Source organism: Canis lupus, chromosome X (genome assembly GCF_048164855.1).
Source record: "Canis lupus baileyi chromosome X, mCanLup2.hap1, whole genome shotgun sequence".
Lineage (NCBI taxonomy): Eukaryota > Metazoa > Chordata > Mammalia > Carnivora > Canidae > Canis > Canis lupus.
The window spans coordinates 81144131-81170655 of record NC_132876.1 but is presented as its reverse complement, the minus strand read 5'-3'; the positions used below and the strand labels follow the sequence as shown (position 1 = coordinate 81170655).

At 40.4% G+C, this 26525-nt stretch overlaps 1 protein-coding gene across 3 annotated transcripts; it reads left to right on the top strand.

Annotated features, from left to right (window-relative positions):
* The first annotated feature begins 12639 nt into the window (after nucleotides 1-12639).
* Nucleotides 12640-18271, top strand: LOC140628800 (diphosphoinositol polyphosphate phosphohydrolase 3-beta). 3 transcript variants are annotated; one of them, XM_072818326.1, is made up of 3 exons: nucleotides 12640-12673; nucleotides 13441-13975; nucleotides 17746-18271. In XM_072818326.1, coding segments are annotated over exons 1-3 (555 nt in total). In that variant the 5' UTR covers nucleotides 12640-12654; the 3' UTR covers nucleotides 17747-18271. The 3 variants fall into 3 exon arrangements, with proteins under 3 accessions (XP_072674427.1, XP_072674426.1, XP_072674428.1); XM_072818325.1 differs by having other exon boundaries at nucleotides 13441-18271; XM_072818327.1 differs by lacking the exon at nucleotides 12640-12673 and adding an exon at nucleotides 13030-13153 and having other exon boundaries at nucleotides 13441-18271.
* Nucleotides 18272-26525: the final 8254 nt, after the last annotated feature.

Genomic DNA, 26525 nt, shown 5'->3' with positions numbered 1-26525 from the left:
AGAAGCAGTGAGTTTAAAAAAGGCTTTTTGCTTGTTTTGTTTTGGATTTTGTTTTGTTGTATTTCAAATACGAAAACAACACCAGTTTGTATGCTGACAGGAATAATCTAACAGAGGGAGGGAAAGTGATGATGATCTTACAAATGCCCTGAGATCATGGATTTCTTTTTTGGTTTAGCCAGTCTAGGTGAGAATTCTCTGATAGTTGTGACAAAAAGAATTATCACTAACCAAGTAAGCAATGTCTTGACATATCTACAACTTTGCTCTTTTATGCCTATTGAGCAGGTATGATTTTATTTATTTATTTTTAAAGATTTTATTTATGAGAGAGAGAGAGAGAGAGAGAGAGAGAGAGAGACAGGCAGAGGGAGAATCAGGCTCCCCCAGGGAGTCCGATCTGGCACTCAATCCCTGAACTCCAGGATCACACCCTGAGTAGAAAGCAGAGCTCAACCGCTGAGTCATCCAGGCATTGCTGAGCAGGTATAATTTTAAAAAGTGCTCTCATTCTGGCTCGGATAATAAATTTTACGTAGTTTGGATGATAAATTATATAGGCACATGAATTAGTTAGGAACATCAGTTCTGAAGCCATAGATTCCAAACCTGGGCCGGTCACTTACAAGCTGTCACAGTGGAAAGATTACCTAATTTCTGTATTCAAGTTCTTCATATAAAAATGGGGCTGTTAATGACACATATGTCATGGTATTGTGCTGACTAAATGAGGTAAAGCACCTACAGAGCTGACAAAAGAACTTGCCAAATATGGTAAATATTTCATAAATATTAGGTATTGTTAAATTTGCATGCAGCGTGATGCAAATTTCCCCTTTACAGTAAAGAATGTAAACTGCTTGCAGATCTGTTTTCCCTATCAACATATAAACTAAAACGTAAATAGTTAACATGTGACTAAAAGTGAGATCATTCACAGATGCATTTTATCATTGGGAAACATGGAAATAGAGTATTTAAGATACAAAGGAAATTTAAAAATAAATGTTAATCAATGGACTGTCAAGATGCTTGGTGTTATGTATAAATTTATGTGTCACCTTGACTGGGCCAAAGGGTGGCCAGATATTAGGTCAAACATTATTCTGAGTGTGTGTGTCTGTGAAGGTGTTTACGGGCAAGGCTAATATTTGCATAGGTAGACTGAGTAAAACAGACTGCCCTCTCCAGTGTAGGTGTCCTGTATCCAATCAGTTGAAGGCTACGTGGAACAAAAAGGCTGACTTTCCCTCAAGCAGGACGGAATCTATCCTGCCTGGCTGCTTGAGGTAGAACATTGTCTTTTCCTGCCTTTAGACGTGGAGTGAAAGATCAAAACTTCTTGAGAACTGACCCCAGCAGCTGGTGGATTGCAACTTAAAGCATTGCCTCTCCTGGTTCTCAGGCCTTTTGACTTGGGCTGGAACTACACTAGAGTTCTCCTGCCTCTTACCTTGCTGGCATAGATGTTGGTCTTCCTAGCTCCCATACTCATGTGAGCCAGTTCATCACAATAACACACACACACACACACACACACACACACTCTCTCTCTCTCTCTCTGTTTTTCTCTCTCTACACACACACACACACACACACACACACACACAAGCACACACGATGCTACTGATTCTGTTCATCTGGAAAACTCTGACTAATACACTTGGGAAGGCACAAGCCACTTGTTAAAAGTACAACTGCATGACAACATGATCTAAGTCCGTAAAGAGTGGGCATTGTGTTCATAGGACTCAGACAACCAGGGTCATAAAAAAAAAGGTTTACATAAATAATCAAATGATGGTTATTCGAGGTTGTGGTAGGTAGACTTCTAAAACTGGTCTCCTAACATTTCCCACCACAATCTCAGATACCATGAATAAGATGAATTATCTTGTGCATATTTGTGTTGTTACATGGCTAAAAGGATTTTACAGGTGTACTGAAAGTTACTAAACAATGACCTTAAATAGAGAGATTATACAAAAAAGCCTAATCTAATCACAGGAGCTCTTTAAACCTTTCTCTGGCTGGCAGCAGAAGGGGAAGCAAGAGAGATTTGAAGCAGAAGAAGAACCTGACACACCATTGCTTGTTTGAAGATGGAGAGAACTGCAGGACGAGAACTACAGCCAGCCCCTCTAGAATCTGAGAGCAGCCCCAACAACATCCTGCTCCACAGGAGCTGAATTCCTCTAACCACCTGAAAGAGCTTGGAAATAGTTTCCTTTCCAGAGCCTCCAGGTAAGATCCCAGCCCAGTTGACACCTTGATTTCAGCCCTGTGAGACCCCAAGCAGAGAACTCACTAGATCCATGCCACACAACTGGCCCATAGAAACTGTGAACTAATAAATTAGTGGTTAAGATGCTAAATTTGTCACAATTTGTTGTGCAGCCACAGAAAAACTGATATCAGGTATTTAAGTTATTACTGCATTGAACCTGTTGTGGTTAAGGTAATTCTCTGTATTATCCAACTTAATGGAGAGAATGGGACATAATTTCTGTCCCAGCCATAACCACATGTAGCTCTAAGGTGCAAATTAAAATAAGCACAGCCAAAGTCACAGTGCAGAGAATTCTAACTCTTGTGTAGTGAAGATTAGTTGTAATATAGAGGCAAGAATGGATAGCTTGAAGTATGACAGTAACAAGAAGGATATGTCCCAGTAAGATGCGTGCCATACTTAGTGTGAAGGAGTTCCATGCTGGAGCTGCCCACTCAGTCTCTGCCCTTTAGATAAGGCAGAACGTTCAGTTCCAAGGATATCTTATGGGGCAACAACAGACATGCACAGCCAGGGGAATTGTAGATAAGGGCTCTGAATTAAACTTAAATAAATTATTATGAAAAAGGGTCCTGGGGGCTCTTGGGGGGCACAGTTGTTAAGCAGCTGACTCTTGGTTTCAGCTCAGGTCATGAACTCAGGGTCCAGGGATTGAGCCCTGTGATGAGCACCATGATGAGTAAGGAGTCTGCTTTAGGACTCTCTCTCTCTCCCTCTGCTCCTCCCCCATCCTCCTCCTCCTCCTCCTCCTCTTCCTCCTCCTCCTCCTACTTCTTCTTCTTCTTCTTCTTCTTCTTCTTCTTCTTCTTCTTCTTCTTCTTCTTCTTCTTCTCTCTCTCTCTCTCTCTCTCTCTCTCTCCCCCCCCCAATTGATCAGTCTTTAAGAAGTAAAAGGGTCTGATGTCATAGACATTCTTTGAGGCTTGAGAGTCAGACAGACTGGCTCCAATACTCTGTGAGCCTAGTTGAGTTCCAGAATTCTAATTTAATGTGTGTGTGTGTGTGTGTGTGTGTGTGTGTGTGTGTGTGTGTAAAACACTTCCCTGATAAAGAATTTTGACAAATATTTACGGACCACTGGGGTTAAGATCCGCCTGTATGATTTTCTGTACTAAGATAGCTGGATCAGCTTGAATGATCCCTCTAATCCCAGAGCCTACCAAAGTGTGTGGTACATATGGATTATCTGACTTTCATCCCATTCCCTATGTTCAATAGCTTCCAGTACCAGTGTATTGCTGACCTCCTGACTTCATAATCAGTGCTGGCCTTTCTAATAATTTTTCAGTTTCTGAAATGTCCTCACAGTGGGAGAAGTTTTGAAATTCTCCTAGGCTTTTCAAATGCAAAGTGATCGATACACAGTATTCACACCTGTAAAGAAGTTTAACTGGAGAAATAAGTTAATAAATATAAGGTTGGTAATGTGATTATTATTTGGTGAAATTTATAAACTTTCAAGAACATGGGATCACGTTGGTGAGTCCCCAAAGAGTGGAATTTTGAGGTACAGACATACGTGTTCATAGTCACGAGGACTCAGTTCTCCTGATCTGACTCCTGCTCCTATTGCGCTATTCTTTCTCAGTCCAATTCTTTGTCTCTTCTTCCTCTTTTCCTCTCGTGCACTGCAAGTGTACCCTATGGAGACCTCTAATTCACAAATTACATTCCGTTTTTTTGTTTGAAAAACAAAAGTACAGGGAAACCTGTGAGGTACTTAAGTGCTGGGACCATGTTTTGTTTGTTTTTTGCATATCCTGTATGAAGCAGACTACATGAAACGTGGTTTGTTGAATTCATCTATTTCATACAGAAACACTGACAACAAAAATGCCCACTTCCAATCTGCAGGTAGTACGGCCGATATTTTTCATAGCAGTGCTGTATGTGTGGCTTTTCAGTCTCAGGTGCCATGCAAGCCCTTCTAGAAGATAGAAGCCCCTCTAGAAGAGGTGTTGGAGGAATGGAAATCTGGTCTGTTTGTCCATGTGCCTCTATATAGCACATAGCATTCTTTTCAGCAGCACACAATATGCCTTACAGTAACAACGCCAGGGGCCTTAGTCATGTATATGCTTTTTCATATCTGCCACTCCTGACTATAATGTCATAAACTCAGTATCTCATGTAAAGGAAAAGTATTATTTGCAAGAGCAAGACTCAAAGTAAATAGACTGATAACATAGCAATGGTAGAGAATATTTTAACTGACGTTGGTGACTTTCAAAAACACAGGGATTTATTTGCATTTTGTTTAAACGTCAGAATATGCTGACCAATGCAGGCAATGGTTGTGACAGGAGTCCTAAATCTCAGGTCTGCCACTTTCTAGCCATGCATCAGGGCCAATATATTTATCCTTCTGGGCCTTAATGTCCTCATTTGTGAACTTGGAATAATGGTACTTATGTTATAGGAATATTATGAAGGTGACCAGCAAGATATGCAAAACACCTGAAACACCGTAGGCCCTCAAAGAGCTTTTATTATCTCTTCTGATAGAGCAGTTAAAAAACAAACAAAAAAACCAAGAAGGATTCCTTTATGAGGATTTTGGGAATGACATACACCAGGAAGTTCATCCAGAGCAACAAATCTAGGATACTTCCTTTGACATGTAGGCTGGTAGAAAAAGCTATTTGACCAAAGTTAAAGTGAAGTTTAGAAACTAAGAGTCTAACTGGTGTCCTCTACTAGGAGATACAATATTGTATTTTTGGAATACTTCTAACAAAACCACTAATTTTCAAACTTGCCTTGAAATAGGTAGCCCAAAAGAAGACGGAAAACAAGAGAAGGAAAAGCTGTTTTCCTACCAATCTCAAATTCCAGGGAATGATGGATGCCTGGCTCAGAACCTTTGGTCATAGCTACTGCTTTGGTCATAGCTACATACATACATGGTGCTCACTAATGGTGCATCTTTCCAGAACAGGCTAATTCTGATCAAGGTACTTGAGGCTTTTACTGTGAAAGAAGGATTGCAGTTATTTTCCTTTTCCCAAATTGATACCAAACATCAGCTGTATGCGTCTTTATCTAAGGAGCCCGTGAAATTTGTGGAACAGCTTGGTGACCCTGAGAAACCTGTTTCGCCTCTGAAGGAACTGGTCTCATGGTGCCTGGGCCTGTGGGTGCGCAGCGTCATTGACAAGTAAACTATCTTCCTTCCTGGGCAGGTTGGATGCCTTTGTGGAAGGGAAGGGCATCCTGCCAAACACAGGATTCTCACACAAGGAAACCAGCTCTGCAACAAAGGGCCTTCCTTAGGATCCACAATCATCAAAAGTCACGAAGGAGTGGTAAGTAACAATTATTCTAGTCTTCTACAAGGGCTCAAAACCATCATCTTTCTTCTGTCACAGCCAGAATTAGTGTTGAATATATCAACATTTGGGCCCAAGGAACAGGGAAAAGATCTCTGGGATGAAGGGCTTCTGAAATTTTGGGAGATAGGATGAGATAGTGCAGAGCTGCACCAGCAAATAATGGAAGGGGAACCAGACAGGACTGCTGGGGGCAGGCCTATACTGCAGACTTTCTGGGGTGTTATCATCAATGAGCCCTGAGTTTCCACCTCGTGTACCTACCTACAAGCTTTCAGGTCCTGGGCAATTTCCACTATGTCCTTGATCTCAATATCCTCCCTTGTGAAGTGAAAATGACAGTATACCCCTGAAGTACTTTTATTAGGACTAAATGAAAGATTGATGAAGAGCCTAGTGTAGCGCCCATCATTATGTGCACTATTACTTCACATTAGCCTCAACATTTATTTCAACCATGTCAGCATATTGCTTTCATTTTGTCTGCTTAATTATATGTTTTATTCTCAAGGATACAGTTTTATTTTAAAAGAAATTAGGTAAATTATAGTATACGTCCTGCACAGATAAAATCATCAGGTGATGAATGGCTATCTGAAACACCCCTCTAAATCCTGCTGTGCAGAAAGAATGGTACCAGCCCTTTGAGGGACCCACAAAAAAATGGGTCAGACTTCTAGCCCTCAAACATCTCCCAGCTGCCTAACATAGTTTGCACGGCAGCTGATACATACATGGTGCTGACACCGATGGCACCTACTAGAATAACTGCGGTTTGGAAACAGAATGTTTTCCCTATTAGTGTCACTTTCAAAAGATTAATTAACGGATTGATTCCACAGATATTCAGCGATGCCTTTCCACTTGAATGAAAAACTGTCCTGGATGGTGGATTGACAAAGACCAATAAAATGTGGCCCTTGCCTCTCAAGGGTGTCACAATGTAGCAAGAGAGACAGATATGCCCATTATATCAATAGATATGATGCAGATGACTAGAGTGTGTGCTCAGCAATGTTCTGGGCTGCTTGAGATATACCAGTGGGCAAGAGACAAGGATCCCTAAGATCAAGGAGCTTCTATTCAAGCAGGAGCTATAGAGGGGGTGGGGAGAGAAATAAGCAATAAGCATAAGAAAGAAGTAAATAACATAGTCTGTTAGGTGATAACTCAGGCCAAGGAAAAGGGGATCAGGAATATGGGGGTGGGGTGGAAAAGGTGAGTGCACTTAGCAATATAAAATAGGGGTTGGGGGGTGCTTGTAGATTTTCATTAGCATTTGACTCTGACACATGAACAGAGGAGCACTAGAAAGGCTTAGGTGCTGAATGAGAAGTATGTACAGGGACAATGTCGGTGCAAAGGAGAAACATAGCAGTCAGGGAACTAGAGGGAGTGACCAAAGAAGCAGAAGAAATCAAGAAGTGCTGCCTCTCGGAGAGAATGGAAGCACTCACCTGGACTTGATATCCATTGATCTTTGTGTTCACACCCTTGGTTGCACACTGAGCCATTACTCACAAAACCACAAAAGTAAAAGGCCTGTATTCACCCTGTGATTCACTCATTAATCAAAGGGAAAACTTGGAGAGGTATTTCTTGCTCCAATCACTTTGTATTGGGGAAGATTTTACTGAATTATCTACCATAGACGCACTATGAAGCCAATTCTGTGATCCAGGGAAAAACAGTATCCAAGACAGACAAAGAAGCAACAAATTGGGGAGCATATGGAGAGTGATCTGAAGAACACAACCCATCCAACCTCCCCATGTGAAAAGATATATTGGAGATGCCTATGTTCACTCATCTTTCATTTTATATCGCTAATAATCAATTAACAGGTACACTAATCACTGGCCTTTGATCCATGTAACTTCCGTCAACATTTACACTCAAACAATATATTTTTAATCCTTCCTGGACACCAAGGTCAGGCACTGGCCTGATTCAGAGAGTATAGATATGTGTCAGGTTGGCCCCCAGCCTTTAATTTCTTACAAACATGCAGGCCAATTACAGAGCTCCTTGGGTAGAGCAGTGACAGAATTAAAGTCAAGGAAGCCTCAAAAATTAAAAAAAAAGCGGGGGGGGGGAGAGGTAATTTAATCTTAGTGTAAGTGGAGGGTGGGTACACATGGTCAGGAAAGCCCTTTCAGGCAAGGTGAGGTTAATGAGGTAGGTACTTTTATAATCCCAGTTTACAGATGAGAAATAATACAGTCAGAGATATTCCCTTGCTTCAGGCTGCAAAACTACTTGAGAGAGCCAGATTTAAATTCTAGGTCATTTGTTTGTAAAACATCATGTTTTCTCTCATTGACTATTGTTTGTAAAACATCATGTTTTCTCTCATTGACTACTACTAAAATCACTTCACCTGACTGTTCGCCTTTACTATCTCCTGAAATCCTCTCAGATATGTTGTGGTCACTCTCCTGAAAGTTGGTTCTGGCTGTGAATGCTAAAGGGCTCTGGGAAGGTCTCTAACATTCTCCCAGGGGAAGACATCTGTATCACAGGAATGGCATGGGCTGTGCATGTCAGCAACTCTCAACATCCATGACATGTGTCATAGAGAAGGGAAGAGGATTGCCTTTGGAGTCACACAGACCAAGGTGTGAATCTCAGCTCCCTCACTTACTGTCTTACTTAAGCGCATGTCAGCTGGTTTCTTAATCTGTTGAAGGGAGATTCTGATACTCATTGTTCAGATTTGTTGGTTGATACATATTAAGTATGTAAAACCAATCAGACCACCAATAGATCAAAATCAATGCCTAGAGTGATGATGAAACAATATCTTCTCTTCTGCATCACTTAATTCCATTTTCTGTGTGCAGAAGTTATTGAACTTCAAGTGGTCAAGTAACATGTCGAGGTGACACACTTGATTGGTGGAAGTGAGGTAGGCACTTAGGTGTTCTTTTCACTAGATTGTGCAGGAGAAGAACATCCAGATGAAAATACCTTTCTTTGAACCCAGTGACTCTTAGCAAAAGAACACCTCATGTAAGAAGTCAATTCTCCACATCATCCAAAAAATGACACAACAAACCATAGCTCCTGATAAAAATAATCTGCTGTAGAGACACGAAGACTTGAATTCAAATACAAACTCCACTCTAAGTCTTCTCTTCTATGAATTGCAAATAGTAATCTCCTCTCTAAGATTTAATGGGCTGTTAAACAGGATACAGGGGTCAACCCAGGGCTTGGCAAACAGATCGTATCCAACAAATGTCACACATCTTAACCTCATCCCTTTCCTTAAGACTCCAGGGAAAGTTCACTGTCAACTTTTGCAAGCAGAGGCTATATTTCTACTATGAAAAGTATTTTATCTATCTCCTATTTTTGGTTGGATTTTGATGGGTGGCAGTTACCAATTGTGCCAGCCAGATTTTGATGTACCACAAACCATCCAAAATTTAGTGACTTTAAACAACCAAATTCTGTTTGTAATTCTGCAGGTCAACAATTTCAGCTGAGCAAAGCTGAGTGGTCCTTTCGCTGTTCTCAGAACGCCTGCTTATGCATCTGTGGTGAGAGCCCCTGGCTCTGCTGGGGGCTAGATGGTCTATCATGGTCTCACCCACATCTGGCAGTTGGTTCACCATCAGCTGTGGTGGAGAGAATACATGGGTCCTGGGCCTCTCATCATCCACCTCACCCACACTTCTTCACATTGTTGTTCTCTGTGCCAAGAGCAGCAAGAGGGGGCAAACCGTGGTGTGCAAGTGCTTTTCAATTCTCTGCTGGCTTCACACTTGCTATGGTTCCATCGGACAAAGCAAATTCCATCGCCAAGGCCAAGGGCAATGTGGGAAGAGATACAGGCCTGCATGCACAAATTACAGTCATTACTGTAACAGTCTACTGTTACCATACTTTGTGAAACAACCACGTTCATCATTAGAGAAATCGTTAACTATGGGTGACCCAGACAGTGGAATGCTAGTCTCCCAAAAATGATTTTTAATCTTCTGCAGAAAAATTAATAGCTATCTTGCCCTATTATCGATCTAATACATGAATAATATATTCATTGTATGAAATTTTGCCAAAAAAACAGTTTGAAATTTTCCTGGCAGTGTACCAAACCGTCAATTGGGGATCCCCTTATCCAGAAATGTGCTGTGACTTTGCCAGTAATAATTCTTCCTGAACCTCTTTCCATATTCTAATTTGCTATTCCTCTCCCTTCCAAAAAATATGGCCCCAGCAGAGACCTACTACATAGGCATCCTCTGATGTGGAAGTGATAGACTTAGACTGAAAAGCGGCCCCTCTGGTACAATGAGGAGATAGGATGTGGTAACTATAAAGTAGACTAGTGATGTGGCTAGGGCCTGGTTGGGCCACCCCTCCCCACAGACATCAATCCCACCTCCGGGCTTTGCTGGAATTCCTCTGGATTCATTCATACTATCTTTCAAAGCTGAGTCTAAGCTCTATCATTTTCTACTACAATATCCCAACTATATTGTTCAGGATTCCTTGGTATTTTATTTATTGTGTGATGGTTGATACTGCTACTCTGAATACTATCACTTCCCTATTATATTTTCTATATGATTACTACTGGAATACATGAAAGCATCCATACTTTAAATATTAATATTTCATTCTGCCATTGGAAAGAATTCATTTTTACATCATTTCTTAGGCTTTTTCCAAGAAGATATTCATATCATTTGGAAAAAATGAAAATTTTGTCTTCTTTACTGTAACAATGCTTTTTTCTCTTTACATTCTCCTTACACTGGAAAGACCATATAAAGCAAAATTTAATCATACTGGTGATAATTTGCCCAGATCCTGATTGTAGTGGAATTTCTTCTAGTTGTTTAACATCGTTTGTGTATTTGTCTATTACACACACTGAAGAATACAGCCTGCTAATATCTATGTTCCTACTTTGTTTTTAATTACAGGATGTCACATTCCTTCAACTGTTCTTTGACCATCCATATAACATTAAAATATGGTCAATAGTAGTAGTATCTCTATTGGTTGAAGTCATTCTCTTTATGTCTCCATTTTATCATTTTCTTCATATGCAACCCACACGTTTAGTCATATTATGCTCTAGATATTGCAGGTGTCTGTTGCCACTGGGAACAGGATCGTTTTTATGAGCTATTCTGGGCATAAATGGAGTAGAACAGAACCTGAGAAGCTGATCCAACTTGTTATTTAAAAATTGAGCTGTAAAAATTGAGCTGGTAAGCGAAATAAGTCACTCGGGAAAGACAATTTTCATATGATCTCACTCATATATAGAATTTGAGAAACAAAACAGGATCATAGGGGAAGGGAGGGAAAATTAAACAAGATGAAATCAGAGAGGGAGACAAATCATAATAGACTCTTAATTATACGAAACAAACAGGGTTGCTGGAGGGGAGGAGGTGGAGGAATGGGGTAACTGGGTGATGGACATTAAGGAGGGCATGTGATATATTGAGCACTAGGTATTATATAAGACTGATGAATCACTGACCTCTACCTCTGATACAAATAATACACTATATGTTAATTAATTTAATTTAAATTTAAAAAGGGAAAATTTTTAAAATAAAAATTGGGCTGTTGGGGAACATAAGTGCCTCAGTCAGTTAAGCGTTCAACTCTTGATTCAGCTCAGGTCATGATCTCAGGGTCCTATCAGGCTCCACACTGGGCGTGTAACCTGCTTAAGATTCTCTCTCTCTCTCTCTCTCTCTCTTCATCCCTCTGCCCTTCCCCTCCCCATTCACGCACTCCCCTTCTCTCCCTCCCTCCCTCCCTCCCTCTCTCTCTCTTTCTCTAAACAAACAAACAAACAAACAAACAAACAAACAAAAATTCCTTTGCACTTACATTTCAGATTCAATTTCCCTTTGATGAGGGATTATTTCCCTGGAAAAGTGAGTTTCCATGATCCTGGTTGCTTGATGCCAGCAGAGGGATTGTGGGTAAGAGAGAGACAAAGATGCCTAAGCTGCAGTATGGCAAAAGTTGGGGGACATCAGAGGTCTTTTCCATAAGGCTACTGTTAGAGCAGGGAAACAATAAGAAAAAAAAGAAAAAGAAAAGGTGAGGGAAGGCTTTTGGTTGTTAAAGTTTTACTGGGATGGACCACTTCTTGGCCAAGAGGACAGCATGACCAAACAGAGAGGTGGTGAGGGAGCACCAAGTGGCTTTGCTGGAGTCCCACACTAGGAGCCTTGTAAACATCAAACTGAAAACTATTAAGGGCTTTCCATAGGTATGTTTTCCAAAACCCAAAGCAGCACCCATCAGTGAGAAAGAGAGAGAAGGGTAGAGGGTGTGGAGGGTGAAGATTGTTGGGACTTAATAAAAGGAGACTTGGGGTGGTTCTGCAGCTGTTGGGTGAATGGGACTCCAAGTGCCAAGGGCTGATACAAGTAGGCGAGAAGTTTACTGTTAGGAAACTGAGGAACAGAGGTTAGGTAAGAGGTCAATAGGAGTTCAAGAAAAGTGTTAAGTTATGGGCTGTGCCAACATGCCCAGCAAGGCCAAGACCCTGACACCCTGAATAAAGGAGACCTCATTTCAAATGGAGTCGGGAGGCCAGCAGGGAGAGCTCTCATGCCCTACCACTGCAGGCCATTGCAGACCCCAACAAAGACAAACTGCTTGGCATTCCCAACAGGAAGAAGCTTACTTTCCCTACTCCAGCAAGAGAAAAAAAGAATTTCTCCTCGCCCAGCAACAAGCTCAGCCAATAGGGAAATACCACAACTGGGCTAATGAGAAACCGTCAGCACCTAGAACTGTTGCTGTCCTTTGTGTCGACTTTGCCTTCACAGCAGTCCCTCCCAACCACCTCCTTTTCCCCAGAAAGTTCCAAAAATCCAAAGATTCCTCTGGTCTCATCTCCAGACTGGCCTATGGGGTGCCATAGTTTGCATGTCCCGAATTGCAATTCCTCTGCTACACCCAAATAAACCCATTTTGCTGATAAACTATAACCGGCTGTTTTACCTTTTAGGTGGACAAACCTGTTGAAGAACTGAAAGGACTGATATGACTCAGCAAAGATTAGGTACTGCTTTGCCAAGAATACTGAGGACCATTTTGACGACAACGGGCCCTCATAAACCTTAAGTCAGTAGCATTCATTATGGGGCGATGATGATGCCCTTGACCTTATCGTCTGTAAAATAAGTGTAGGTGTTTCATGCAACTTGCTGAGGAGGATGAGGAGAAAGGTCTGGCCGCGCCACAGCCAAGTTCCACGCAAAGGCACACGTGGAAACGATCTCGGCCACAGTCACAGCGCGGGAATTGAACTCCCTGAGGAAAGAGATTCCCAGCCTGGGAGGTGCGGGGCGCCTGCGCAGTGGGCCCGAGGCGCCTCACGCGCTGCGGGAGCAGCGAGACCCCCGCCTCCGCCCCTCGCCCTCCAACGTGAACGCGCACGTGAATGTGGACGTGGACGCGGACGCGCACGCGAATGCGCCTCACCTCACTCAACCCCTGCCGGGCGGCTGAGGAGGGAAAAAGACGCCCACAGGAGCCGCGGGTGGGCTGTGTGCGGAGTGGCAGACCCGCCGCGACGGCGGCGGCAGGCGCGGGGGCGGCGGCGCGGGCGCGGCGGCGCGCGCGGGGGGCGGCGGCGCCTCGTCCACTCAGGCGGCTGCGCTCGGGACCCTCCGGCCCGCACGAGGGACGAGCTAACTGACGTACCTCGCCCGCCCCCGCCCCCGCCCCCGCCCCCGCCCCATCTCTCCTCGGGTTCCTGGGACTCAGGGCTAGAGCGCTTTCTCTCCTTGCACCTCTACTCAGCTCTTTCTCTCCCCGGCACCTCAGGCAGCAGCGGCAGCGAGCGGCGGGAGCGGACGGCCCAGAGGATGAAGTGCAAGCCGAACCAGACGCGCACCTACGACCCGGAGGGGTTCAAGAAGCGAGCGGCGTGCCTGTGCTTCCGGAGCGAGCGCGAGGACGAGGTGCTGTTAGTGAGTAGCAGTCGGTACCCGGACCGCTGGATTGTGCCGGGCGGGGGCATGGAGCCCGAGGAGGAGCCGGGCGGTGCAGCAGTCCGAGAGGTGTACGAAGAGGCGGGAGTGAAGGGGAAGTTAGGCCGGCTCCTGGGCATTTTCGAGCAGAACCAAGACCGCAAGCACAGAACGTACGTGTACGTACTGACTGTCACTGAGATTCTGGAGGATTGGGAAGATTCGGTTAGCATTGGGAGGAAGCGAGAGTGGTTCAAAATCGAAGATGCGATCAAGGTTCTCCAGTGCCACAAGCCCGTGCATGCCGAATATCTGGAAAAACTAAAGCTGGGCGGTTCCCCAACCAATGGAAACTCCGTGGCCGCGTCCCTGCCACAGAGCGATCCCTAGTATGTACGGCTCCTGCACAGACTTCTGCTTTCCGCCTATCTTAGAATACATAGTGCCCGGAGCACCTCTCATTCCTTTGCGGTCTCACGGGGAGGAGGGGGGCTTCTTTTGTTTCCTTGGCAGACCTCTGAATCACGCTTGCAAACTGTCTCGGTTGCCAGACACTGTTTTCAGACAATTTGCACGTTTTTCAGATGCTTTCAAAATTGCTGCTTGGTAGCACTGTAACAGATTTCCTAAATCCTAAACCACATGTTTTTTTTTTTTTTTTTTTTTTTTTTAAGGTGCCTTAACTGCTTGCCCAGCCCTTTGTGTGTGTGTGTTGATGCTGTAGTTTATTACATTGCACACACGTGTGTGTGTGCGCGTGCGTGTTTTTGGTACCAATCTTGTGGTTTGTTTTGGAGTGAAGGCCTTTAAAATCTGAACATCTTGGTTGTGTGGCATCTGTATTTTTTGCTTTCTCATTCGCACCATTAGACCTTGCTAGCAAGCCCTTTTGTGATGGAAATTGGTTTAAAGATCAGATAGATATAGATCTATATATATATTTAAAGTATTTAAGAAATTTTACATCTTGTGGTCTTTCCACAGTGGGCAACAATTTTCGGTTCAGTAATGTGATCTAATTTGCCCTTTTCAGAAGTTTCTTTACCCATACGTACATGATTTCATTTTCTTTTCCTTTTTTTTTATGATTTCATTTTCAAAAGAATTCTGACCACTGGTCATTTGTTGCTGCATATTTGAAATGGCCATTTCCCATATAGCCCAAATGTAGTTTCAGATTATATTACTTTATACACTGGGTATCTTCTTGGGAAAGTATTGTTAGCCAAACATATCCTGATATGTACATACTGTCATGAAAACTGTATTCATCGAGTGTAATTTAGCGTGTTCAGCTTCCAACTCCATTGCCCATTTCTTAATACTGTAGAGCAACCATGGTTTTCTCAATATAAACTAGTCTTTGAAAGAAAGTTATTTCACATATTTGAATTTTGTGACATTCCAGTTAACCTTCCTGACTACCAGTAACCATAGGAGTGGAATTTATATGGTGATTACATCCCAATCCAGTGAGGAACCCGTCTTGCTACTCAGCTTTTACAGACTTCAGCTTTTACAGATTTCTTAAACCATCCGGACCACTGAACAATTTCTCTCAAAGATTTAGGATAAACATTTTGTGTCAAAAGACCAACTGTTTTTGGTGCCAAACTAAAAATTCATACATTGCCTTGCTAACTTTGTTGAAACCAGGAATGCCATGTAAAATACTTAAGTCTGTCTTGAAACTTTGTGTTCCATCCCAACCATATTAAAAAGTAGGTAAAAATATAGCCAACTACATGAAGTGGGTATTGAGGGGTTTAAAGATTATCCTAATTTATAGGGCAGCTAAGTATATATCATCTTTAATCATTATTGATAGTTTGATAGTTTTTTGTGTGTGTCACTCAGCTGACTTTGGGAGTCAGTTTTATGCACTCTATTAAGAAATTTTGAAAGTCTAGATTCCTCTTGGAACTCCTTCTCTCAGGAATGTTGAGGAAGAGCCTATTTTGTGAAGAGAGTATAGGTGGGGGACTTTTACATATAACCTTTAAGATCTAGAAAGTATTCTATAGACCAGTAATAAATATAAGTGGATAATAACTAATTTAAATCCTTTGCTATTCTGCACATTAACATTTTCAAAAGAACACATGCACTGGTGAATTGTTGCCTTTTTTGTAACTTTGGTGCCACTGTTTTTTAAAAAATATCTGCCATATACAAATATGTCTGAATGAAATACATATTTTAGTTAACAAAAAATAATATTGTCAAAGGAATGAGAAAATCAACTTTTAAAAACCAATTATAATTTCATATTGTAAATTATACAGAATCATCTAATGTTTTTTAAAAATTGTTTCTTTGTACAGAGCAATATGTCTTATTTTTTTAAACTTTTAAATCCTATACAACCTTTCCTGTTACAATAATCCAAATTGACTCATAGATATTCTTGGTAACCTCAGATTTTTCAAAATATAAACTAACAGCAAGGGAACTGGATTATACTTTATAACTATTCCATATGTAAAACTGCCCTCATCTGAAATGCTGCCACAAATACCTGGGAGGTTTAACCTATATATAGAATTTTTAGAAATAATAATGCACAATCTTATGTTTTGACTTTTGAACTATGTATTTGACAAATCAACTTTTAAGAATTGTTAGCCTGTAAATATTTGCTGTATTTTCTTCAGAAACATTTGAATTGAGTTCTTTCACTTGCTATAATTTTCTTCAGTGCCCAGATATCTTTATACAATTTGTAAAACTTCCAAGGCTTGAATTTCTAAGTTGCAGCAGAACATTTTACGGTTATCACACTTAAGTTATCAAATTCACGTGGGCAGTTCTTGTTATATATGCTTTTGGAATTCAGTCTAGGAAAACTTAAGAAAGAACCCCAAAACAAAAAGCCTTTCATTTTAAAAGAGAAATCCAAAAAATTCAGGCTAAAATATTTGACACAGAGCTAACAAACCTAATCATGTCTATGACTTATATCCTTTAAGGGTTTGATGCACAGTTAGAATTTTCTCCCTGTAGAATCAGTATATAGCACCCATGAATTATTTATGTGATGATTGCACAAAAAATGAATAGATGAATCTTTCAGCTCATGCACTTACCCCAAAGAAAATGGCATTGATCAAAGATAATTAAGACTTTCAAATATGAGGCAGAAATTTGTTTTCAGCTGTTTTTGTAAAGGCTATGTTTATTTTCCTTTTCCCAATGGGATAAGTGCCTATTCTTATCTTTAAAAAGTTTTAAAAAGATATGTTGGAATAAAGGTGATACTGTTATGCTTGATACATATTCCCTGGATGTCTAATGTATTATATTTTCTAAGAAATCTGTTTTGTTTTAGCAAATCACTGTTGAGCTTATTAACTCTTAAAGTGATGGGAGGTGGCTATAAATATTTTGAATTCCTTTATATGGTTTCGTTTGACAGAACTATAAAGATTTCAACATTTTATATTAAGAATCATCAAATAAATTTGTGTGTGTGTGTGTGTGTGTGTGTGTGTGTGTGTGTGTGTGTTTGTGTAAGAGCAGAACGGGCAGTTTGTAATGTTGCAGCAACATTCAAGGACCTTCCTGGGACAGACAGTTTAAAGGGCTCTGAAACTGGAGCTCCTCCTCTCACTTCCGGTTAAATGGAGTCCTGTTATAAGAAAGACAATCCCTTTATCAAAAGTTGTTAACTGGGAAAAGGGAGGTGAGAAATCTGTGTTAGAGCCTAAGTACTAACAGCTAGCTAGAGTTTTCTCTTTCAGGGTTCCTTTTGTGGAAGCAGCAAGAAAAACAGGAAATATTTTCAGCACCATTCTAGTATTGTAATCATCCTTCTGAATGATTGGTGGCCTGTTAGACTATGAACTTTTGGGGGGAGCAGGACCCAGCCTGAATCCTGCCCATATTCCCAGAACCTAGAAGAGTGACTAAAATGTGGAGATATTTGTTGTTGAGCTACAGATTAGAAATGTCTACTACTAGTATATTCTTGATTTCTTAGCTTCATATTTTACCTGGGACAATCTGTTATTTTCATGGGGCTTCAGAGTGGAACTGTATTGGATGATTCACTGAAGGCTGTTCCAAAACAAAGTAGTTAATGAACATTAGTAGACTTTCAATAGATATTTGTTGCCTGGAGGAATTGATGAACCAATAAAACTGTTAATATTTTTTTTAGGTGAATGGCATAGATGTTATTCAGATTTACTTTGAAAGAATCAAGTATGTGAACCCAATGATGAATGGAATTATGAAGCACAGGTGAACTCTTTCACATTCCTAAGGACAAGCTCATTCTATGCTTTTGGACACTTCTCTGTTACAATGATTATTCTCCAGGTTGTTAACTACCACTGTATCTGTACAGACTTCTAATTTGGCACATATGGCCGTTCTTTTGTGTTTTTATGATTATGCATCTGTATTTCTCATGAGGATGGCTATATGATCTTGAGTTCAAGGACCTAGTTTCCTTAATCTTTTTATGTATCTACAAGATGTCACTTAAAATAAGGTCGATGTAGGGCACTTGGGTGGCTCAGTGGTTGAGCATCTGTCTTTGGCTCAGGGCGCGATCCCAGGGTACTGGGATCAAGTCCTACATCAGACTCCTTGCAGGGAGCCTGCTTCTCCCTCTGCCTATGTCTCTGCCTCTTTCTCTGTCTCTCTCTCATGAATAAATAAATAAAATCTTAAAAAAATAAGGTAGACGTTACTGAAGATTTGTCTAAATAATTAATACTTTGTAATGACACTGAGTGGTAAAGCATTCACCATCCAATCTGGTGTTAGTACACTAAATTACTGTCTAGCATATATGTGTTTTCATATATCAGGTATCACACACTGTTTTAAGGCAAACATAAGATATTAGCAAAAATTCTTACTCATACGTCTCTATCATCCCAGATGTGTGCCTCCTGATGGCAGTATCCTACACCACCTATGAAGTATATTTCCCACAATTTTGAACCTAAATCAGTGTCTCTAGACATTGTTAATCTATAGAAAACACCATCTATCAAGAAACATTACACCACAGAGTTGTCAACAGAATCCAGACTGTAGGAAACTGTAGGACACATAATTCAGTTTCTTCAGTAAATGAATCGCCAGGATAAAAGAAAGAAATGGAGAATGAACCTATAGATTAAAGAGCCCTAAGAGACACATCAACCAATTATGATATATAGATCTTTTGGGGATCCTGATCTGACTAAACTGTAAAATACATACATTTACGAGACAATCCAGATAATTATAAAATTGACTTGATATTTGATATTCATTGGGATAATGGTATTGTAGTCATGTTGAAAACAAGAGTCCTTAACTTTTAGAGATACGTTCTTAAATATTTATGGTCGAAATGATATCTGGAATTTGCTTGATAATAAGCGGATGTTAAGTGCATTAGAGATACCAATAAAACAAGGTTGGCCTTGAGTTGATAATTGTTAAAGCTGGGTGATGATTAGATGATGGTTCATTATCTATATTCCTCTCTACTTTTGTGTGTTTGACATTTTCCACAGTAAAAAATTAATAAAGGTAGTTATCAGAGTTCTTATTAAAGCTAATATATAAGGCACAGAAAAAAGAGGAGGAAGAAAAATTTTAGATTATTTAGAATATGTTGGCTCCAAGTTGCTTCTTCTAGCCCAAGAGGTCAAATGCCCAAAAAGAGAGGGCTGACAAACTGGAATGGCTAGTGTTTCTCTTGCTACAGGCCAGTGTTAGCATTTTTTTCTCTTAATTTGGCTCATTGAAACAGGAAGAGTCAAATTCTTATTGATTGGAAAATGGGAATGTATTCTCATGTTCTGTTAAACAGGATATTTGCCACAGTCTAGTTTATATCAATGTGAAAGCACAAAGGGATAGAGTTTCCAGGGGAAAAATTATGGAATTTTATAAAAATCAATAAAATGCTACTTTGAATAGTTTTTTTAGGAAATCAATGGCTGTAGACTTATTAGTTGCATATTCATTAACCTTAAAGTTACATATAAGGTAGGTGAAACAGGAAAGTAAATAGTTAACATTCCTGACTGCAAATATTCCTTCTGTTTGGGACTGTACTTAAAATTCTGTAGAGGCTAAAGCCTTCTAAGGTGGAATTAGTGAAGCTGTGCTGAAATCAACAGATGTGAGGTCTGTCCCAACTTTTGTGAGTAAAGAAGGAGCAGGCAGAAAGAACAACATTGGAGGCCCCTTCCAGGAAAGATGAACACCTTTTAAGTGTGAAGTACTATGAAGCTAAAGCTACCCATTCCACTCTTGCTCTCCAAGTGTGTTTCAATTACAAGAGCAAGTGGTTCCGCAGAAACTGGTTTCTTGGAAAAGGTGAGATTAAAAGGTTTATCTTAGAGTGCCCCTTACTAGCCCCAGCTGGGCAGAGCTTTCCTTTCCAAGGCTCCCCTGTTAGAAGGAACGGAAAAATTCCACAGAAGTTCTCATAAGTCTTCCTGGAAGTTGTTTCCTAACTTGAGTTTGCTCTAATTTTAGCAGGTTTTAAAAATTTCATGAAAAAGGGGAATGGAACCATAGATAGTGGTTATAAATTAAAACAAATAGTGGTTTGGAGTCCCAACAGGTCATGGCCTAAAACTGGTTGTGGCCTCCACCAAGTTACTTTACCTCTCTAATCTTCAATTTTTTCTTCTGTAAAATGGGGATAATCATAGCCTCTATATTTATAAATAGCACTGCTTCTGAAAAGCCCTTTTTGGTCTCTTGGGGTAGAGTATAATCTTACATTCCCAGGTACCCTACTGCTTAGTTATTTCATAGTTCTTACCAAAATTATATTTTTATTTATTATATTAGCCTGAATGTTTCTATCTTCTGAACTCTGAAGTTCTGTGGCTCTGGGACTGAGACTAGATTGTCTCTGTGTCTCCAGAGTCTGGCACAGGGCCTGGAACATGATGCCCCACAGGTGCTCATAACATGTTTATTATATAAATGATTGTCATACTCCCACTTGTCAAAAATATATTACTGTTATTTTGCCAGGTATTTGTTGCTGGAATATGTGAAAATTTATATACCATAAAACTGATCTATACTCAAATTTCTTTTTATTGGAAAAAAATTTTGGGTATCAATCATGCTTCCATTTTTCAGAATCTCCTAGTAATAACTATTCCTAACTTTTTAAAAATTTTTATAATAAATTTATTTTTTATTGGTGTTCAATTTGCCAACATACAGAATAACACCCAGTGCTCATCCTGTCAAGTGCCCCCCTCAGTGCCCATCACCCATTCACCCCCACCCCCCGCCCTCCTCCCCTTCCACCACTCCTAGTTCGTTTCCCAGAGTATTCCTAACTTCTTAGTACTATGGGATATTCCTTCAGGTGCTGAACTGGCCCCACCACTGCATTTGATAATTCACTGAACTTTCCCAAATGCAAGTGATTGAAAGACATGGTAGGCCCTTGCTATTTATTCAGTTTAAGAACTATTGAATGAATACAAATATGCCAATTATATCATTTTATTTTATGGCTAAAATATAGCAATAAGGATTATATGGTAATAAATTCACACATACAGGACAAAGCCAAGACCTGACTGAATCAACTGGTTAAGACATAATGAGCTACTTTTAGATTTAGGCAGTTTATATACACAGTGCAAAGAAGAGTAAGCTAATGGTGCCAGCTCCCCAGGTCCTTGTCCCACATACCCTAATGAACAAAGAAATGAAAGGGGCTATATATGAATAGATATTTTTCCAAAGACATACAGATGGCTAACAGCCACATGAAAAGATGCTCAACATCGTTCATCAGGGAAATACAAATCAAAACCATGATGAGATACCACTTCACATCTGTCAGAATGGCTAAACTTAACACAGGAAACAACAGATGTTGACAAGGATATGGAGAAAGGCGAACCTTTTTACAATGTTGGTGGGAATGCAAACTGGTGCAGCTACTCTGAAAAGCAGTATGGAGTTTCCTCAAAAAGTGAAAAATAGGGCAGCCCTGGTGGCTCAGTGGTTTAGCGTGCCTTCAGCCTGGTGTGTGATCCTGGGGACCCGGGATTGAGTCCCACGTCAGGCTCCCTGCATGGAGCCTGCTTCTCCCTCTGTCTGTATCTCTGCCCCTCTCTCTGTGTGTGCCTCTCATGAATAAAATAAAATCTTTTTTTAAAAAGTGAAAAATAGAACTACCCTATGATCCAGCTATTGTAATACTAGGTATTTAGCCAAAGAATAGAAAAAAAACTAACTCGAAGAGATACATGCACCCTGATTTTTATACCAGCATTATCTACAATAGCCAAAATATGGAAAGGGCCCAAATGTCCATCAACTAATGAATGGATAAGGACATAAGGACAATGTGATTGTGTGTGTGTGTGTGTGTGTGTAGCCATTTGCAACAACATAGATGAAGCTAGAGAGTATAATGCTAAGCAAAAGAAGTCAGAGAAAAACAAATACCATATGATTTCACTCCTATGTGGAATTTAAGAAACAGAACAAATGAACATAGGGGAGAAAAAGAGAGGCAAACCAAGAAACAGACTCTGAACTATAGAGAACAAACTGATGGTTACTGGAAGGGAGGTGAGCAGAGAGGATGGGCTAAATAGGTGATGGGTATTAAGGAGTGCACCTGTTGTGATGAGCATCTGGGGTTGTTTATACATGATGAATCAAATTCTACATCTCTAATGTTGTGCTGTATGTTTACTGGCTGAAATTTAAATAACTTGGGAAGGAAGGGGGCTGTATGACTGTGTTCTGGGAAGTCACAGGGCATTTAGCCCAGACTCAGATTAGCTGCAGTTCAAACCTATATGAATGCACGCGAGGGTGCAAGGTTACCATGTAGCCATTCCCTACAATTCCACTTTCACATGTCCTGCTAGGAATTCTGTCTATAAACAGGCCACTGGTTGTGGCTACTCTGAAAATACAGAATGGACCCCATCCTCATCCAAAATTTGGTTCAGATGTTGAGACTGTTGATGCCACTTACACACCAAGAGAATACTCAAAGGTTTATTATCTAATGATGCTTTGTGAGGAAAGCAGAACAGGCTTCCAAAGCTGGTCTGAAAATGTCTTGAGAGAACAAGGAAACTGTCTTGGATTTTTGTTGCAGAGGGTGAAACTGAGGTGAAGGCTCTAATGCACAGTCAGCAGCTTGCATGGTTTGGAATTCTCTCATCCACCAAAAGCGAGAGCACCCAGGGTTTGTATTAGCTTGTCTATATGTACAGCTGAAGAGGAAGAGTGAGGGGTGAGGTTTAAGAGCTGTCAACAAACATCAAAATAAAATGGACACAGACTTCATTACAATTCATCCCTGATGTTTGATGATTAAAATGTACCATGTTTATTTTTTTTTTCAAGTTTTTATTTAAATTCTAGTTAGTTAACATATAGTGTAATATTGGTTTCAGGAGTAAATTTAGTGATTTATTACTTACATATAACACCCAGTGCTCATCACAAGTTCCTTCCTTAATACCTATCATCCATATAGCCCATCCCCTGCCCACCTCCCCTCTATCAACCATCAGTTTGTTCTCTATAATTAAGAGTCTCTTATGGTTTGCCTCCTTCTCTTTTTTCTTTTAATTTTCTTTTTTTTCTTCTTTTTCTCTTTTTTTTCTTTTTCTTATTCGTTTTGTTTCTTAAATTCCACATATGAGTGAAATCATGGTATTTGTCTTTCTCTGACTTATTTCACTTAGCATAATACCCTCTAGCTCCATCTATGTCATTGCAAATGGCAAGATTTCATTCTTTTTGATGGCTGAGTAATATTCCATTATATATATTATATATATAATATTCATCAATCAATGGACATTTGGGCTCTTTATATAATTTGGCTATTGTTGATAATGCTGGTATAAACACTGGTGTCCATGTGCCCCCTTTGAATCAGTATTTTTGTATCCTTTGGGTAAATACTTAGTACTGCAATTGCCAGATCATAGGATAGTTCTATTTTTCATTTTTTGAGGAACCTCCATACTGTTTTCCAGAGTAGCTGCACAAGTTTGCATTCCCACCAACATTGCAAGAGGGTTCCCCTTTCTCAACATCCTTGCCAACATCTGTTGTTTCCTGTGTTATTAATTTTAGCCATTCTGACAGATGTGAAGTGGTATCTCATCATGGTTTTGATTTGTATTTCCCTGATGATGAGTGATGTTGAGCATCTTTTCATGTACCATGTTTCTTCAATTGAATTTGTACAGGTTCAATATACCATTAAGGTTTTCTGTGAGGTCTGTAGCCTGAGGCCTGTAAGGAAGATGAAAATTCCAACAAATGTGTTGCCCAGCATTGTATATTCTGAGAAATGAAATGGGTACCTTGGTCATAGTCAATAATGCCTAGAAATCTGAAGGGGGAAAAAAAGAAATCTGAAGGGGATAAGGACTCTCTTGATGAAGGCTTCTATCATAGCTTCAGTATATGGAGAGGTGTGTGTGATGTTGATTTATATTTTCTTATCTGTGAAGCAAGATATTCCCAGAGTCTTTACCCCAAAAGGGACAATCTTCAATAAAGAATTTATATTGCTGCCATTGGCCAAAAGAGATAACCAGGCCAATGAACCAGGCCTAGGGATCTAAAAATTTGCAGAAGGGGCCAGCTGTAGCCCAGCGCATCCAGTGCTAAAATGACTGCCTGAAGTTTGGGTAATTATGCTGACCCTTGGGTCCAGTACTTTCAGAGACATATGGGTTAAGGGGTGAAAAGCAGCAGCAATCCACTTAGTTCCGTCATGTGTGATTACAACAATGTATCCATAAAGTATGCAAACTCCCATTGCTATCCACTAAATTAATCCCAAGATGATCCTCAGGTAGCCAAGGGGTGACATCTTCATGCCCCATGACATCTGTCAAGAAACTGAGGACATGAAGGACTATTCCCACCTGCAAGTATGATACGCTAGAGGACCCAATTTTGGCTTCGTATTATATCAAAGAGGCTTTGGTGACTGGTGAGTTTGTGAGGGTGCTTTTTCCAAGGCCCAAGGCATAATTAGCTGGATATGGAGGGTCATAAGCTCAGGGCCTGTGAGGGCCTCTATTTCCAGAAGACCCCAGTGTGTAGCAATTGCTCTCTAATGATACATAGCACAGGACCTAATAGTACAGTTTCTTGTGTCAAAATGCCACAGGCAATTTATGGCCATAATGGGTGGTTCAGAGACTCTAAGATGCATGAGAGTAGGTTGCTAAGCCCCTACAGTGAAAGAGTTTCTGAGGGACACTAATAAGAGTGTCTATAGTATTGCTCTTTGTTGGGGGTGCCATTCAAGTTGAGCCTATTTGAAAGTAACAGCATAAATAAGCTATAATAAAATTTGTAAGTGAGGAATATGTTGCCTCCAAAACCAAAAAAGGACTAAAAGTTGTTTGGCTTGTTTTAATGTGGGTGCTGAGAAGGTGAGCTGTGCTTTTTGACAGCATCAAGAATTGGTAGCTCTCAGGTTACTAATTTTCAGGAATTTATCTGAAATGGTGAGACTTGGCACTTAAGTATGAGTCAATGGCCCACACCCTTTTTGTGAGCTTTTTGAGTATTTGGATCTCCTGAATGAGTGTTTCCAAGGAATCCCTTGAAAGAGAATGGCATAAATGAAAATGTCATATTTGTGCTCCTGGAGAAAGTTGGATTTAGTTATGGTCTTGCCTGCAAAGATTGTGTGGGATAGAAGAGCTGTTGAGGTACCCTATGGATAGCCAGGTAAAGGTATATAATTTCCCTTTGAAGAGGAAGGAAAATGGGCTGAGAGGCATTTGAAACAGGCACTAAGCAGAACATATTGGCCAAATCTATAATAGAAAAATATTTATCAGTTGTTGATTGGATGAAATCAGTAAGTTCCATAATATTAATTTTGGGGGCCTTAATGGGTGGTAATATGGCATTAAGATTATAGTAATCCATTGTGAAGTCCTATTTATTCTTTCCAGGTGAAACACAGGCCGAATTAGGCTGTGAAATGAAGAAGTAGTAGGGATCACCCTTTCTCTAAATAGGTCTTGTATAATGGGTTTCCTTTTTTTTTTAAGATTTTGTCTATTTATTCATGAGAGACACACAGAGAGAGACAGAGACAGAGACAGAGAGACCGAGACAGAGAGAGAGAAAGAGAGAGACAGAGACAGGCAGAGGGAGAGAAGCAGGCTCCATGCAGGGAGCCCAATGTGGGACTCGATCCCGGGTCTCCAGGGCCACGCCCTGGGCCAAAGGCGGCACTAGACCACTGAACCACCCAGGCTGCCCATATAATGGGTTTCAATCCTTGAAAGCTCTGTTTTATTTTATGTTGGGCCATATAAACTAGATAAAGGTGGAGAGGATATATGACATTCCATTGCTTCAAACCAGTTTGTACTTGCCAAAGACTTAATTTAATTTTGATTTTTTACATAATGGATCAAAGTGTCCATGCCTGCTATTGGGTGCTATTACCATGGGGAATTTAGTCAAGGCAACAATTATGATGGTTAAAATAATGTATACCTGTTTGTCCTCTCTTTAGTATTCAGTAACTACCCTAAGATTATAGGAGTTACCATGTTTACTGGTCAGTGTTCTCCAAACAACATATATATATATATATATATATATATATATATATATATATATATATATATATATATAGAGAGAGAGAGAGAGAGAGAGAGAGAGAGGACTTACTGGTTTGCATGATTATGAAGACTAGTAAATCCAAACTCTGCAGTGTAGGATGACAGCCCAGAGATGAAGGAGGGCTAATGGTGCAGTTCTAGTCTGAAGGCTGGTATTACATTATGAAGTTTGAAGGTCATCTATTGGAGAATTCCCCCTTGCTCAAGGAAGTCAGTCTTTGTCATATTCAGGCTTCAAATGATTGAATGAGGCCTACTCATATCATGGAGGGCAAACTTACACAAATTTCACTGATTTAAGTGTTAA